This window comes from Parathielavia appendiculata (genome assembly GCF_033297405.1).
Source record: "Parathielavia appendiculata strain CBS 731.68 unplaced genomic scaffold N657scaffold_4, whole genome shotgun sequence".
Taxonomy (NCBI): Eukaryota; Fungi; Ascomycota; class Sordariomycetes; order Sordariales; family Chaetomiaceae; genus Parathielavia; species Parathielavia appendiculata.
In genome coordinates, this window is record NW_026944223.1 from 115,788 (window position 1) to 131,494 (window position 15,707).

At 56.9% G+C, this 15,707-nt stretch overlaps 6 protein-coding genes and 1 non-coding gene across 7 annotated transcripts; 2 read left to right on the plus strand and 5 right to left on the minus strand.

The window, feature by feature from the left end:
• Positions 1-136: 136 nt before the first annotated feature.
• On the minus strand, positions 137-224 carry N657DRAFT_t69. The gene has a single exon. It is a non-coding gene; the product is annotated as a tRNA-Tyr (tRNA).
• A 1,212-nt stretch (positions 225-1,436) lies between these two features.
• N657DRAFT_670644 (glycoside hydrolase family 16 protein) lies at positions 1,437-3,850 on the plus strand. Its single transcript, XM_062795554.1, has 2 exons — positions 1,437-2,447; positions 2,505-3,850. Exons 1-2 carry the CDS (start codon positions 1,936-1,938, stop codon positions 3,439-3,441), a joined length of 1,449 nt encoding a protein of 482 aa, XP_062648505.1. The 5' UTR covers positions 1,437-1,935; the 3' UTR covers positions 3,442-3,850.
• Positions 3,851-4,781: 931 nt separating this feature from the next.
• Positions 4,782-5,341, minus strand: N657DRAFT_643485 (uncharacterized protein). The gene has a single exon (XM_062792566.1). The coding sequence runs from the start codon at positions 5,249-5,251 to the stop codon at positions 4,844-4,846; it is 408 nt and encodes a 135-aa protein (XP_062648506.1). The 5' UTR covers positions 5,252-5,341; the 3' UTR covers positions 4,782-4,843.
• A 102-nt stretch (positions 5,342-5,443) lies between these two features.
• On the minus strand, positions 5,444-6,706 carry N657DRAFT_331073 (uncharacterized protein). The gene has a single exon (XM_062786863.1). The coding sequence runs from the start codon at positions 6,266-6,268 to the stop codon at positions 5,567-5,569; it is 702 nt and encodes a 233-aa protein (XP_062648507.1). The 5' UTR covers positions 6,269-6,706; the 3' UTR covers positions 5,444-5,566.
• A 548-nt stretch (positions 6,707-7,254) lies between these two features.
• Positions 7,255-10,070, plus strand: N657DRAFT_570250 (uncharacterized protein; the record flags this gene model as incomplete). Its single annotated transcript, XM_062788715.1, has 3 exons — positions 7,255-7,677; positions 7,757-9,805; positions 9,882-10,070. The coding sequence occupies 3 exons, from the start codon at positions 7,255-7,257 to the stop codon at positions 10,068-10,070; spliced, it is 2,661 nt and encodes an 886-aa protein (XP_062648508.1).
• Positions 10,071-11,145: 1,075 nt separating this feature from the next.
• N657DRAFT_679566 (uncharacterized protein) lies at positions 11,146-13,734 on the minus strand (the record flags this gene model as incomplete). Its single annotated transcript, XM_062796198.1, has 2 exons — positions 11,146-13,531; positions 13,625-13,734. The coding sequence occupies 2 exons, from the start codon at positions 13,732-13,734 to the stop codon at positions 11,146-11,148; spliced, it is 2,496 nt and encodes an 831-aa protein (XP_062648509.1).
• A 1,335-nt stretch (positions 13,735-15,069) lies between these two features.
• Positions 15,070-15,562, minus strand: N657DRAFT_643488 (uncharacterized protein). Its single transcript, XM_062792567.1, has one exon. The coding sequence runs from the start codon at positions 15,448-15,450 to the stop codon at positions 15,268-15,270; it is 183 nt and encodes a 60-aa protein (XP_062648510.1). The 5' UTR covers positions 15,451-15,562; the 3' UTR covers positions 15,070-15,267.
• Between the last annotated feature and the right edge of the window lie 145 nt (positions 15,563-15,707).

Below are 15,707 nucleotides of genomic sequence, written 5' to 3' on the forward strand. Positions count from 1 at the left end.
CATGCAACAAGAACTGGCACGGTCGATTGTGCCTTTGCGAGCAACTTACCCCTGAACCCCATTCCTTGATCAAAACTCCATGTTAAGGTGGTGCTAGTGAGTGTTGATCGAGCCGAAAAGTGGAAAAAGATAAGTGTCCCCTCGACCGGAATCGAGCCGGTGACCTTTCGGTATCGATAATTTCCATTACAGCCGAACGTGATAGCCAACTACACCACAAGGGGATTTGATTCATTACAAATTTCATTCAATGTGCCGCTCTAAGTAGCTTTACAGGTTTAGGCAGATTGAACACTCTGAGCCCCTCGGACTGATCACAATTCTGCCGCACATTTCACAAGGGAGTGTAAACATCTACCATATACTGTAACTACGGGTTCTTATTTGTATTACTCCGTAGACTGCATGTCCTCTCCTCTAGAAGCTGAATCAGGATATGTTTGACTTCCGATGCCTTGGCCATGATTCTGCAAGGAGTACGTAGATGGCCGCAGACCGCCGTTCCTTCCGCTCTTCTCAAGACATATGCTTGAAATGTGTCACACTGTCAAATGCCGCACGTGGCGCGAGATGCTGCAGCGAGACGGGCGGGATATGGACCCCCACGACTGCTCAGAAATCTCTTTCTTTTGTCATCAATCTCGGCTTGGGGCGATCACTATGAGGCTCTGGAATTCTGGAACTTGGCCTTCCCGTCCCGAAGTGTTATTCTTGGCTCCGCCGGATCCCTCGGCGATCGAGACCAGGGAACCATGGCGCCGGGTGTTGATGACTGTGTACCGTACAGTAGCCTTATCTCGACGATATCTGTCGATACCGACTGCAGTCTACGACTTTTTATCGAGGCCATGATTGGCCCACTGCGCAGGTAGACGACGATATGGGAGTCAACCGAGCCACACGCCGTAGAGCATTTCCGTGCGGATTTCTGTCGTCGACAATTCATCATTTGGAGCCCAGTGTTATGTGCGGCTGAAGCCATCGTTTCTTCGCCCGCGTCATTGACAGCTGGCCGGCCAGAAACAGAAAGCGCTATCGATGGTCAAGACAATGGTGGAAATGATCATCGAGCAGCTCCGTCCTGGCTGCAAGCAGCACCCCTGGCTACCTGAACGGAAGCTTGAATTTTTCAAGACTAGCAGCCCTCAGCCGCCGCGGCCACTGCAGATCGCGCTTGTGGGAAAAGTTGGGCTCCCAAGAAAAGGGGAGTTGAAAATCGAATGGTACATAGTTACGGTAAGTTACGGGAAAACTGATGGAGACATGCCGCATTCCAAGGGGCCCTGTATCTTACCGGGTACGGTCCAGATTCAGGCGACGGCGGCGGATCCCCAGCGTATCGCTCCACTTCGCCATCATGGATGCGCTAATGCGACTTGTCGCTGGTATGGCAGCATCGCCAAGCCACTTTCCAGGTTGTTCCAGCCCCCAGCACCTTGCAGGCCGGCGAGCTGCGAGCTGGACAAGTTTTCGGCCATGGCAGTTCCTGGACAGCGGGCACACAGCTGCTGGTGCCCAGTCAGGGCCTAGCCAGCCAGACTGTGGCGTTTTCGCCAGCGTGCCGATTGTTGCAGCACTCCCACCAGAATCATCACATCACCACAACCCGACTTCCTTGCGTTTGCTTCCCCCACTGCTTGGGAGTGTCTCTCGTTTTCATCGGGTGCGGTTGACAACACCACATCATCAACACCCCGTCATTCGTTTACGAGCCGCCCGCAAGGTTACCACTTCAATAGGGATTCATCACAGAGACCCTAACCCAACACCAGACGCCGACACTCGCTCATCAATCACCCATACTCTGTACTCCCGTCCTCACCCTTAATTGACCGGCGATTCGCTCCAGCTGTTACTGCTTGAGAACAGCAAGCCGGCGCAGCTGATTGAGCAGCTTGGTCATTGATCACGGCGGCCCGCCCCGCCATTCATCCCATGGACAACAACGACTACTTCGGCCGCTCCGGCGCCGGCATGCCGTCGGTAGCCTCCACCGCCGCCCCGACCCCGCAACGGCCCGGGACACCCAGCGAGTCCCTCGGCCAAAACCCCTTTGGAGACGGTGTCGAGTCGCGGGCGTCACAGCGGTCGTCCGGCCAGAATGGTAACCCCTTTTCCAGCCCCATGGCCTCGCGCCCCGCCAGCAGCTTCGACTCGGCCTCGGCTCTGGGCCGCTTCGACGGCGGGCAGCGCTACTTCCACTCGCGCCGTGTGCGCAAGGGCGAGGTCGAGAAGCCATGGACCAAGAATGTCGACCCCAAGGAGAAGTGGGTCACCATCCTGCCCATCATCGGCATCGTCATCGGCCTGGGCATCTCGGGCTTCCTTGTCTGGGACGGCATCCGCAGCGTCGTCAAGCACAACTACTGTCCGGTGTTGGAGGAGACGTGGTCGAACGGCTTCAACGAGCAGGTGTGGATGAAGGAGGTCCAAGTCAACGGGTTTGGGTGAGTTTTGCCAGCCACAATCATTTAACGGAAGGAAGCAGACACTCACAGCAACAGCAACGGCGAGTTCGAGCAGACCACTGGCGGCGACCAAAACGTCTATGTCGAGAACGGCCACCTGATCATCAAGGCCACGCCACAAGATGACGCTCTGATACAGCAGGACCACAAGATCGACCTCCTCAGCGACGGCACCTGCACGTCCACCAACCCGGACTACTGCATCGCCGTGACCAACACAACGGCCGGCAATTCGACCATCGTGCCGCCCGTCCTGTCCGGACGCATCAACACGCGCCGCGGCGCGACCATCAAGTACGGCCGCATCGAGGTGACGGCCAAGCTGCCGGCCGGTGATTGGCTCTGGCCCGCCATCTGGATGATGCCGGTCGACTCGGCCTACGGGCCCTGGCCGCAGTCGGGCGAGATTGACATCATGGAGTCGCGCGGCAACAACTACACGTACCCGCAGGGCGGCAACAACATCATGTCGTCGGCCCTCCACTGGGGACCCAACCCGGCCAACGACGCCTGGTGGCGCACCAACGTCAAGCGCCAGGCCCTCCACACGACCTACTCGTCCGGCTTCAACGTCTTTGGCCTTGAGTGGTCGCAGAAGTACCTGTTTACCTACGTCAACTCGCGCCTGCTGCAGGTGCTGTACGTCAACTTCGACACGCCCATGTGGACGCGCGGCAACTTCCCCGTCCAGGACAGCAACGGCACCCGCATCAAGGACATCTGGAGCGAGACTGGCCGCGCGCAGACGCCGTTTGATCAGAAATTCTATCTAATCCTGAACCTGGCTGTTGGTGGCACCAACGGCTGGTTCGAGGACAATGTCAACGGTAAGCCCTGGCTGGATGCCTCGCCCAATGCTCGCAAGGATTTCTGGCAGGCCAAGGACCGCTGGCTGCCCACCTGGACCCAACCGCAGATGGAGGTCAGCAAGGTCATGATGTGGCAGCAGTGCGATGGCGATGAGGATCTTTAGGTGATTCGAGTGGGTTTTTGACGAGGGTTCTACTGCGCTCTGTCTGCGATGGTGTTTTGCGGGTTATAGATTGGTTGTTTCTTGGGTATCTAATGTTTATATTTCTTTGGCTATTTCCAGGGAATTGAGTTGGATCTAGAACGCACAGCTGGTGGTTCTGACATGGGCAGCATATTTTACCCAACAGCACACGAGCATAATGACATTTAACCAACATCCAATGGATTGATCGATCATTATGATGCACTGGGACACAGTGAACCAGCGCTTTGACGGAATCTGTCTCTCCAAGCCAGCTATTCCGGCTTCCGAAACGCTTTACGGCGCTGCGGCGTCATGTCTGACCGTTGTACCCCTTTATTTTGTGCTTTTGGCGGGGGCTCGAGCGGCGCCAACTTTCAATCCCTTCAACACTCGTCCTCATCAATCTCTCAACATTGGTTGGTTCTGGCTCCCAATGTGTCCAATTGTCCATAGCTTATCGACCGGTGTAGATGGATAAGAGTTTGCCGAAAAGGGCCCGACAAGAATGCAGCTTCATGCGTGATGCAACCATCAAGGGAGAATCCTGCCGGTGAGGGGCCGAGTGGCCCAAGGGGAATACGATGCGAGCCTTTTCACTCCCAATATGCACTGCAACCAGAATCTCGGACCGTGTTATCCGCAACACTACAATCTTTCTCCTGCCCAAGACCCAGATAATCGAGCTGCGAAATACTTCAAAATGTTGGACAGGATCAGAAACCAGGAGCCGGCCTGGCCCGAACAGGGCTGGAACTTGGCAGAGTGGGGGATCATCAGCCAGATCTATAGTTTAGTTATCTCCGCTGTGGATTCGATAGATTCTGATCATTGAAGTATATTGTATGGTAAGGTACAATACAAATGATTTCCCATACCTTTCGATTTCAACAAGTTCTGTCTATCAACAGCGTCAACATCATTTATGCTAGTGTTGGGTTTTCGTCGTTCATTGAGAGGCTGAAGGAACTGCAAGGTGATCGTGAGGTAATCCACGGACCAGCGAGTTTCGTTGGTTCAGAAGAATGGGACTGAGACATACCGTACAGTCTCATCCAGCTCATACACCTCCACAGGGCGGCCCACATATACTCATGCGTACTGTCGCTGTCAAAAAAGCTGGTGGGTCTGTGCGCACTCATGCAGATCGAAGCTCGGAGGACTGGAGCGATAGCGTCTGATTGGCGGATCCGGACAAAGTGGAAATTTGTGAATTAGGTGAAACTACATGCATACAGTAGTCAAAAACACCAGCGAGACGCCAGACTAGAAGATGGGCCGCATGCCCATGTACTCTCCTTGTCTCATCATCACCAACTGATATCACGAGCGTGGCGATGATCGGTGCAGTATCTTCAGACGGCGTCTGTCATCATCGATCCTAGGACAAAAGCGTTTGACTGGCCATGGAGGCTGCCAGCACAGCTAATCGTAAACGAGACGTAATATGCAAACAGCCCAATCCTTCGGGAAGGTCATTTTGCCTGCACAGATGCATTCGATGGGGTTGTGCTGTGCAGATAGATGGGATCATTGTGACGGGAGGGGAGAGGGGAAGAGGCGGTATTTTTCTTGCCGACGGGACGCTATTTTTGGTATCGTAACCGTGAAGTGCGTTTGTTTGCCCAGCAAGTGGCCAGTGCCAATGCTCGTATTTTCTTTGACCTTGACTCAGGACGCGTTGAAACCCGCGATGACTGGCTATAGGCCGACCATCCCAATGCGGATGGGTTTCGAGATGATGCTTGGGGGATTCGAGTGCTGCGGCACCCATCATCATGATGATCATTTTCTCTTACGATCTCTGAAACGAGCAGCATCACGAATACAAGCAGCTGTAACGTGGTTTTATTACTGACAATAAGCTGTATCGCCAAGATCTTGACCAGCCTGACATGATGGCAGGGTTTCAGCGCGCTATTGACTGCTGGTCAAGGAAGTTGCATGTCGCTCTCAGGCGGACTTTGTTGCCCAGCTGAAAGTTGGTGCTGGCGCATGTACCCACTGTGAAAATTGAGAAACATCTCAATACGGATAGCGTTGTCGGCCATTTCTCCATCGGTTCAGCCTCATCAGCTCCGTTTGTCCTGCTTCCCGCTGAGCCTTATCGGGTCAACCTTCGGTCCAGATTCCAGTCATGGCTTGGACATGGGACAGGTATCCGTAAACAACATGATACAGAATCGAAGACTTCGCAACCCAGCGTGAGATACACATAGAAGCTGCACCAGACCCTAGCTAATTGGTAAGGCAGGAGCAAGAGCCTGGAATTGTTCGGTTGTTCCGCCATGGTTTTTCCCTTGGACCAGACCCGCCCGCTTCTACACGTACGTGTAGGCAGCCCCACTTTGCCGACGATGTCCAGGGCACCAATCTGGAGTGAGGAAAGAGTGGAACCCGAGAGATCCTGAGAATACTCCACGCCTTGCCGTCGATGCGGCTCCAGTCTGCAAAAATCTCGCGTGCCTGTTAATAACAGCATACATCGTACAGTACTTATCGTATGGCATGCTACGGGATGGTGCGAAAAAGTTGCATGGCTGGGTGCAGCGACCGGTCGTTTTCTCGTCAATTGCTGAGGAGCCAAGCCAAATCGAAGTTGACACTGAACGATAAAAGGCAGTCCAATGGCCACCGAGCTCTGGTCTCGCCCAGCCGCCACATAAACGCCATGGCGACCTTGAAAATTCCCCTGCCACCATCGTTCCAGGCGGCGCCTGCAGCGGTGACAGCCGCCGGACTGACACCATGGGAGCTGAGAATTGCTGCTGCTCCGAAGCTCCGTCGTCACGGTGTTGGTCACCATGAGACTGTTACTGATTCTTGTACGGGGTACGCTCCGTACAGATTACAATTACGCAGATAAAAGCCTTGTAGGCTGGAGGAAATGTTGGTAGGAACGGGCATTGACTTGGACAAACCGGGAAACCGGCTCTTCCGCTAACGCTAGCTATCACCTACACGGGCCCTCGGCAACCTTGATCCTTGTTGGGTACATCCACCCACAAGGTCAAGGTTCGTGTCGCCAAGCACACATGGTGCCTCGCTAGGGCAGACCATTCTCGACCAATCGCCAGCACACACCCCTGTGCTGCCCGTGGACGACCAGCTGCTTGGTGCAGGAGCTTGCATCGGCCAGCGTTGCTTTGCCCTCCACTTCCAGTGTCCACCCTCTTTTTGACCCTCCCCCTCCCCTGTCGCTGTCTCCCGCCTCAGTCCCTCCAAGTTTCCGGCGATCAACACTCGTTCCCACGCGCTCGGGATCTGCAAAGACAGTTCTTCCCCTCGAGAACCTGCAACCACGACGGCTGCGATCCTCGAGCCTCGTTCGCTAATCTGGGCTTTCAGGCACCTCTGAAGCCGTCCACTCGCTACTGTGCCTTGGGACTTGGAGGAATTCTCACTCTCGCTCGTTCGACGATTTCGAAGTGGGAACCGGTTTCGCCTCGGCCGCGTGCTTGGAACCGGTGCCGGCAACAGCGAGGACTCTGTCACCATTGCACAGCATACGCCGCAGTGCTACCCCGGCCACCACGAGGTACGAGATCCGAATTAGCGCAGCTTCTGAGCCCCTATCGGTATCTCTGGAGTGTTGCTTTAAGTCGAAAGTCTCGATGTGCCATGTCCGGTTGCTGACCTGAATAATTAGAACCCAACTGAGAGAAAGGGCGGAAAATTCCCGAGTGATTCGGAGGTTGACGGGAGGTTTGCCATCCGGTCGTCCCGTTCTGAACGGCGAGGATCTTAATACAGAGAGGGAGCAAGCCCAACCGCTGGGCTGCTGCCGCCGCCATGGGCATCGGTAACTACTTCAAGGCTGAAAAGCCTGAGCAAAAGGCACAAACAACACCCGCATCACCACCAAAGAAAAGTACCGCACACCAGCAACGGCCATCCGTCACAGGAAACCCCCCACCATCGCTTAGAACAGATACAGAGCTGCAACCCCCAACACCCAGTTATGGCTCACGACCGCAGTCCATCTCGGGCCGCTCCGTGAGGTCGGCAGGGAGCTCCCTCTTCCTCGATGACATCAAGCACGAGGTCATGGTCAACTACCTGTACCAGCAACAATGCTCGCACTTGTGGGTGTCGGATGGCAGCGGCGAGATCGAGGGTGTCCTTTTGCGGAAAACGAGGGGCCAGTACATGGCCTGCCCGCCCCAGCTGGGCAACTCGCCATTTGCGCTGGCCTGCGCCGCGCTTAATGTTCAGGTGCGTTTTGGATCCTATCACTGTAGCTAACGCTACTTCAAGTCCGGGTGGTGGTAAAGATGCTGACGGTTTCGCAAAGTGTGCCATGACGGTCAACTCTAGAGTTATCAAGACCTTCTTGCAGTGGTCACCAGATGCCGTCGACGTGCCCCTGATGAACGGCCTGCGCGTCCAGATTCTCCCCACCATCGACGACCTTCCCCGCGCGCGGAAGCACCAGTTTGCCGCCTTTGTCGCGTCCGAGGGTCTGCTAGTGGTCTGGGACGACGACGCTCTGCACCTCGTCCAGCGCGCCAAGGCGATTGAGTCGGAGCTGATGGAGCTGGTGTGGAAGGCCGGTGGGGAGAATGAGGACGACGAGAAGGGAGGCCCCATCGTGGAGGAGCCCGAAGTGGATGAGGAGAGCGGCGAGCTCAAGCCGGAAAAGCGGCCGGTTCACCTGCTTAACACGTACCTGGTCAGCATGACGCTCGTCCTGGTCACCGTCTCGCTGGGTGCGGCCTTCCGCCAGCTCGCCATCGAGGTCTCGGTCGACGGCAACTACATGCGCCTCGCGCTCGTCGCCCTGTTCCCCGTCCAGATCTTCTTCACGCTCTTTTTCGCCCAGGTCATCGTCGGTTGCCTGGCTCAGATCTTTGGCCCGATCCGCCAACTGACCATCAACTCCAAGTTCTATTCTGCCCGGCCACCGCCGAGACTGCGGTCCAGCGTGCTGCCTCACGTCACGGTTCAGTGCCCGGTCTACAAGGAGGGCCTGCAAGCCGTTATTGCCCCGACCGTCAAGTCCATCAAGCAGGCTATGTCGACCTACGAACTGCAGGGCGGGTCGGCCAACATGTTCATCAACGACGACGGCCTGCAGCTGATCTCCGAGGAAGACCGCCGCGCGCGTATCGAGTTCTACGCGGACCACAGCATTGGCTGGGTTGCCCGCCCCAAGCATGGCGAGAACGGCTTCAAGCGCCGCGGCAAGTTCAAGAAGGCCTCCAACATGAACTTTGCCCTCATGATCTCGTGCAAGGTGGAAGAAAAGCTGGCGGCCGTCCAGCGCACGCCCGACTGGTCGCAGCACGACGAGGCGCAGGCCTACGAGCGCGCCCTGAAGGAGGTGCTCGAGGAGGATGGCCGTGCCTGGGCCGACGGCAACATCCGTGTGGGCGACTACATCCTGCTGATCGACTCGGACACGCGCGTGCCCGCCGACTGTCTGCTGGATGCCGTGTCGGAGATGGAGCTCTCGCCCGACGTCGGCATCATGCAGTTCTCGTCGGGCGTCATGCAGGTCGTCCACACCTACTTTGAGAACGGCATCACCTTTTTCACGAACCTCATCTACAGCGCCATCCGCTACACCGTCTCCAACGGCGACGTCGCCCCTTTTGTCGGCCACAACGCCATCCTGCGCTGGTCCGCCATCCAGCAGGTCTCGTACGAGGACGAGGACGGCTATGAGAAGTTCTGGTCCGAGAGCCACGTGTCCGAGGACTTTGACATGTCGCTGCGTCTGCAGTGCAACGGCTACATCATCCGCCTGGCCGCCTGGGCTGGCGACGGCTTCAAGGAGGGCGTGTCGCTGACCGTGTACGACGAGCTGGCCCGCTGGGAAAAATACGCCTACGGCTGCAACGAGCTGCTCTTCCACCCGATCCGCAAGTGGCTCTGGAAGGGACCCTTCACCCCGCTCTTCCGCCGCTTCCTGTTCTCCAATATCCGCTTCACGTCCAAGATCACCGTCATTTCGTACATTGGCACGTACTACGCCATCGGCGCCGCCTGGATCATGACCAGCGTCAACTACTTCCTCATGGGCTGGTTCAACGGCTATCTCGACAAGTACTACGTCGACTCGTGGCAGGTGTGGTTCTCCATCATTCTCGTCTTCAACGGTCTCGGCAACATTGCCCTGGCCGTCATGCGGTACCGCGTCGGCGAGCGCAACATTCTGTACGCCCTTTTCGAGAACTTTAAGTGGACCTTTTTGCTGGCCATCTTCCTCGGCGGCCTGTCGCTGCACGTCTCGCAGGCCCTGCTGGCGCACATGTTTGAGATTGACATGACGTGGGGCGCCACGTCCAAGGAGGCCGAGTTTTCGAATTTCTTCATCGAGGTGCCCAAGGTGTTGAAGAAGGTGAGTCCCCCCGCTCGTGGATGGATATGGCACGTGTAACGTCGTTTGTGTTGATGCTAACGGGTTGCTGGCCCAGTTCAAATTCTCGATGCTCTTCGCCACCGTCTTCATCGCCGGCATGGTAATTCTCGCCGTGGCTCCCTTCATCCCCTACAGCTGGCACATCACCGACTTTGTCGCCATCCTGCCCATGGCCACCGTCGCCGCGTCGCACCTGCTGCTGCCGCTGGCCCTCAACCCGGCCCTGATGACCTTCTCTTGGTAGGCGGTTGTTTTTCCGTCCTCCTTGACCAGCTGTCTCGGACGTAAATATGCTGCTGTGTTTTTGGAGAGCAAATAGTCAGTAGTCAGGTTCATTTCGGCGAGGTTAGACTGGTCTTTCTTTTTGCTTTCCCCATCCCCCACCCTCGCAGGGACCAACGTCTCACGTCACGACTTCCTTCCATGTTCTCTTATAACATAACTTAGTGTCTATTGGTTTGATGTTTTGGATCACATAGAAAGAGGGCGAGGGACGCCGCTGGAGTTTAGTTTAGCTAGCAGCACGGGAAACACTACTGGTAATCTTCATTTTCGAATGCTCCCTCAACAAGTTGTCTTTGGCCCAACATCTGCATGGAGATCCAGGCCAGATCAGGTCCTAGCCCTACTCCCGACTTCTCTTCCATCTCAAATCCACAAGGTGACGCATCGTCCATGCAAGCCCCTTCCCGCCCCATATGGATTAGGTCCACGTTCGCTTCGTCCAACGCCCGTTCCACGGAGTCAATGGCCCAGTTGGAAATGGCCGGAGGACCAGAACTGCTAGCCAGGCACCTCCTCTGGGAGCTGGATGGTGAGCTTTTTGCATTTTCTCCCCAAATTCCTCGATGAGCCGGCTGCTGGACATCTCGTTCTCTGTACTTCAAACACCAAAGATAGAACATTGAGTTGAGACAAATTCAGGTCTAACTCATTTCACTTAAGCGCTGACTCAGGTATCAAAAGACCGAAAAAGGGGCGACGCCCTCAACACCACTGTCATTTCCAGTACCCAAGACGGCCTTCGACAAGAACGCGAACCAGCCAACCTCCAAGCAAAGGCAGTATGTAATAACCATCAAGCATAGTAAGACAGAAGAATCCGACCAGTGGCCGAGATCAAACATGCGGTAATAACATATCACGGAGGGTGAAGAGGAAACCACCCACTGTAACCCAAGAGTGATTTCCGTTAAAGAGAGTAAGAAGATGACAAAACACAAACCAGCCAAAAAAACATCAAAACCTCGGACAAACAGCCCACCTCAAACCGCCGTTCCCCTTCCTTACCTTGCCCGTGCAGTCAACCCCCTTTCAACCTAACAATCCTCCCTCACGGGCACCTCCTGGCATGAGTTCGGTCCCGGATGCGGGTTCGTGCAGAGCGTATCGCACTCGATCCCGGGCGCCACGAACACCCTGTACTCCTGCCCCTCGAACTTGAGCCTGAACTGCCGCTGGTCCGTCGGCAGCAGGTTGTTGGCGCGGTAACCCGCGCGGCAGGCGCAGTAGTGCCTGTTGCCCAGCGGCGGCGGCGCGACGATGCACGACGTCGTGATGGTGCACTTGTTGAAGAAAGGGTTGGGGTTGCAGGTCTCGCACACGCCGCCGCCCGGAGGGTCCGTCTTCTTGAGCTTGCAGTTGCCGTCGCAGGCGGACCAGTCCCTGCCGTTGTTGAGCTCCCCGTCGTCGCACTCCTCGCCGGCTGTCTCGTCCACCCTGGCGTCGCCGCAGCGAGGCGGGTCCGGGTGGCAGTCTGGTTGTTGGTGGTGGTGGGCGCACTTTGTCTTGCGGCAGTCGGTGGTGCAGTTGCTGCCCGGCCGGCCGTTCATGTACCACCCTTCGTCGCACTCCTCGCTGGGGTACTCGACGATGCCGTTGCCGCAGACCGGGGGGTGGGGAGGGCCGCAGGGTGTCGTCAGGGTGCAATTGCTAGCGCAGCTGCTGTGCGGGGTGCCGTTGAGGTCGGCGCCGTCGTCGCACTCCTCGGGCCACTCGGTGACTCCGTTGCCGCAGCTGGGGCCCGAGGCCCACTTGCAGTCCTCGCCGCACCGCCAGCCGGGCTGGCCGTTCTTGTCGGCGCCATCGTCGCACTGCTCGCCGGGGTGGACGATGCCGTCGCCACACTCTCCGCAAGGGGGGTTGATCGTGGTGCAGTTGTCGGAGCAGGATGCGCCGGGGGACCCGTTCAGCTGCCAGCCCAAGTCGCACTGCTCCTGCGAGGTGTCAACGACGCCGTCGCCGCAGTAGCCGCAGAGCGTGCAGTCCGACGCGCACCCGCTGTTGTAGGCTCCGTTGAGCGGGCCGGCGTCGCATTGCTCGCCGGGCTCAAGCTTTCCGTTGCCGCATACGGGTACCACCTTGCAGTTTTCGGAGCAGCCCGAGCCGTGCTGACCGTTGGCGTCGCCAAGGTCGCATTCCTCGCCCGGTTCGACCTTGCCATTGCCGCATTCGCAAACCGGCGCGTTCCTGCAATCCGCAGAGCAACCAGAGTTGGGCTCGCCGTTGACTTCACCAAGATCGCACTCCTCGCCGGGGTCGACCTTGCCGTCGCCGCAGACATCAGGGGGGTACTTCTTGCAGTGATACGAACAAATCGAGCCTGGCTCGCCGTTATTAGCCCCCTCATCGCATTCTTCACCGGGGTCGACCTTGCCGTCGCCGCAGACATCAGGGGGGTACTTCTTGCAGTCCTTCGAGCAAGTCGAACCGTGTTCGCCGTTGTTGGGCCCCTCATCGCATTCCTCGCCGGGGTCGACTTTGCCGTCACCGCAGACACAGGGCAGGGTCTCCTTGCAGTCCTTTGAGCATGTTGAGTCGGGCGCACCATTGTTAGGACCCTCGTCGCATTCCTCACCCGGCTCGAGTATGCCATTGCCGCAGGAACAAGGGGGAGTCTTCGTGCAATGGGCCGAGCACCGGGAGCAGGGCTCGCCGTTCTTGATGCCGAGATCGCATTCCTCGCCGTCTTCAACGATGCCGTCGCCGCACTCACCCATCAGCGTGCAATCGGCATTGCAGCCAGACCCCGGCTTTCCGTTGTCCAGGCCCAGGTCACACTCCTCGCCGGCCTCCACCTGCCCGTTGCCGCAAACTGGGCACTTTTTGCAGTCAATAGTGCACCCTGAACCGGGCTTGCCGTTGTTTTCGCCGTCGTCACATTCCTCTCCATCTTGGAGTATGCCATCGCCACAGAGCGGTATGGGTTTCTTGCAATCGGCAGAGCAGCCAGAGCCGGGCTTGCCGTTCTCAGTTCCCAGGTCGCACTCTTCGTCGCCTTCAACCTTGCCATCACCGCACACCGGGCACTTCTTGCAGTCGATGGTGCACCCGGAGCCGGGCTGGCCGTTGTCAGAGCCGAGGTCGCATTCTTCAGTGCCTTCAACCTTGCTGTCACCGCAGACCGGGCATTTTTTGCAGTCTGCAGTACATCCAGAGCCAGGTTTGCCGTTGTCAGGGCCAACGTCGCATTCTTCAGTGCCCTCAATTTGGCTGTTGCCACAGACCGCACACTTCTTGCAGTCAACGGTGCAGCCAGAACCTGGATTTCCGTTCAAGTCCTTGCCAAAATCGCATTCCTCGCCAGTCTCGACCTGGGAATTGCCACAGACAGGCATGATCTGGCAGTCGACGCTGCAGCCGCTGTTGAGGGCGCCGTTGAGCTTGGCGCCGAGGTCGCACTGCTCGTGGGGCGCTTGGACGATGCTTTGATGTTGTTAGCCAAGACCTGTTCAAGGTTCAAGACGGGAGCGAGGCAAATGGAGGCTGATTGAAGTAGGTGATGAGAAGCTTACTTACCCGTCGCCGCACTTGCCTCCGCAATCACCGCCGGTGCAGTGAGGGGGGCCTGTGGGGGATGATACCGCTCCTCCTACGACGAGAGCAAGGAATAATGTACTGTGAAGCATAGTGTGAGGGAAGGGGCCGGGGTGCTGCACCCGGATGTCAAACGAAGGGAGCTTCCACGTGGTATAGATATAGGAGAAAAGGGGGTTGGGGGTGATATGGAGAGATGAGACGGCAAGTGAGCGCATGCCCGTAAAGACTGAGATTTATACACGTCGTTCTCACACTCGACTTCCACTCCATCCGGCATTGGGGATATTCTCCGACGCCATGGTGGCCAGCCATTTCGCTGCCAGGAATAACTCCAATCATGATATCGACACTGCCACTTTCGACTTGAGAGGCCGGCGTGTCGTGTCTTGAGTCGCTCATGATGGGCACCGGCGGGACACTCCGTATTGCTGGCAACTGGCAATAGGAGCCAACGTGCCGTTTCGGAGGCTAGCACAGTTAAGTGACTAGATCAGCCGTGCTGTCGGAGGGCGTCCGGGATGGGGCGCAGTTGCAGCCGCAAGGAAGTGTGGCCACCGACACAGTGAAGGGAATTCAGAGCACTGGCACTTGCCAGGAGAGGCGTTGTCCACAGAACCGCAGGACCGTATCCGTTAGGAAGACAGGCGGGCGGATTGCTGGAGCGGCTCTAGCCCATCCCGTTTGGTAGAGCGGAATCTTGACCATCGGCATGGTCATGGTTCTTGGCCAAAGCCGAGGAGCTTCCGTGTCAAGCGTGGAGTGTCTCATGAGGCAGCCCTTACTGCTGCAAAGCTTGGTCAAGGCTGGGAGAGAGGAAGTCCGAGATGGACTCCGAGTGACCTAGCTTTCTTGTTCCCGAGGTAGTTTCCTTTGCCTCTGGGCTGCTTTCGATCAGTTTCTCTTCTCCATCTGCTCGCTCGTGTTATCGCCGGCAACTGTTCAGTTGTTGGTGGTCTGGTCAAGTCAGCCAGGGCCGGTGGTGTGCAACCCACCATCAGGCAATGCCGAAAGCTGGGGAAGGTGCGCATGGCCACTCTGCCCAATGGAAACCAGCACCGTCGTTACGTAACCGATCTCGATCTTGTGGTTCTCAACGGGCTGTGCATCCTTTGATCTTCAGCCTTACCGTCATCATTACCTTATTCGCGGGGTACGGCTTCATTGGTTGATAACTCCGCAGCTGTCGGAGAAGCAGACCCCAGCCAAGGCATACAACACTACGGCCGATGCGGGGATGGGCTGCGGCCGCCTTGTTGTTTGCATGTGCGTCATGGGCGGCGGCGGAGAGGAGGCGCTGTCCACTGAGATTTGATGGGATACATCTGTTGGAACGTGAACCCTGATTCAGGGGTGCCAAGACGGACGCACATGTGGCTGGTGATAGACACCCTGGAGGCTGTCTGGAACATCGGACAGTTGAGAACACAGAACACAATCAACATCAGAAACAACCAAAAATTGACATCCTCGTGACACTCTGCGACCACTGACCATTTTTCCCTTCGTTTGCCTCGTAGCGGTTCCGGAAACATCCGTCCCGTCGCGGTTCCAGCCCGATGGACAGATAGACCGTCGTGGCGGAGAGGTCTATTAATAGCGTCAACTGTGGTCGGCGCGATAGCTTAACACGTTACATAGCTCAGGGAGGTTATCTCAGCCTCAACCGGCAATGGGCTGCATGGGGAGTCACCTAATGCTCGAGATACGCAAGTATCCGTCGGACTCGGATGCGCGATTGGCGGGGTGACAGGCTGCCAGCAGGCAGAAACCGCTGCGCTTGGCGAGGTGCAGGCAGTGCTGCGCATTGAGACCAAGAAATAAATCATGTGCGAGTGTCGTTGTCGCGGCTTACTGTGTGTTGAAGTGTTGGGACCTGGCGAGAATCTGGTATTTGAGACTTTCAAGGTGGGAATTTGGAAGAAGGTGGGAGCCCAGAAATCGATGCCTGGTGGGAATGGAAAAACCGCAGCGGCGACGACAATGAAAATGCAAGATTTCTTTCAGCTGCCCTGTCTCAAGTCGGTGTGCCCAGTGACAAGTCCAACTGTTAGACTTGTGCCTT

Excerpts from the sequence above, each read along its gene's own strand:
- N657DRAFT_670644 (XM_062795554.1), top strand. The coding sequence starts at position 1,936 with ATGGACAACAACGACTACTTCGGCCGCTCCGGCGCCGGCATGCCGTCG. Across the intron at positions 2,448-2,504 it reads GTCCAAGTCAACGGGTTTGG|CAACGGCGAGTTCGAGCAGA; the intron begins GTGAGTTTTGCC and ends TCACAGCAACAG.
- N657DRAFT_643485 (XM_062792566.1), bottom strand. The coding sequence starts at position 5,251 with ATGATCATCATGATGATGGGTGCCGCAGCACTCGAATCCCCCAAGCAT.
- N657DRAFT_643488 (XM_062792567.1), bottom strand. The coding sequence starts at position 15,450 with ATGCGCAGCACTGCCTGCACCTCGCCAAGCGCAGCGGTTTCTGCCTGC.
- N657DRAFT_331073 (XM_062786863.1), bottom strand. The coding sequence starts at position 6,268 with ATGGTGACCAACACCGTGACGACGGAGCTTCGGAGCAGCAGCAATTCT.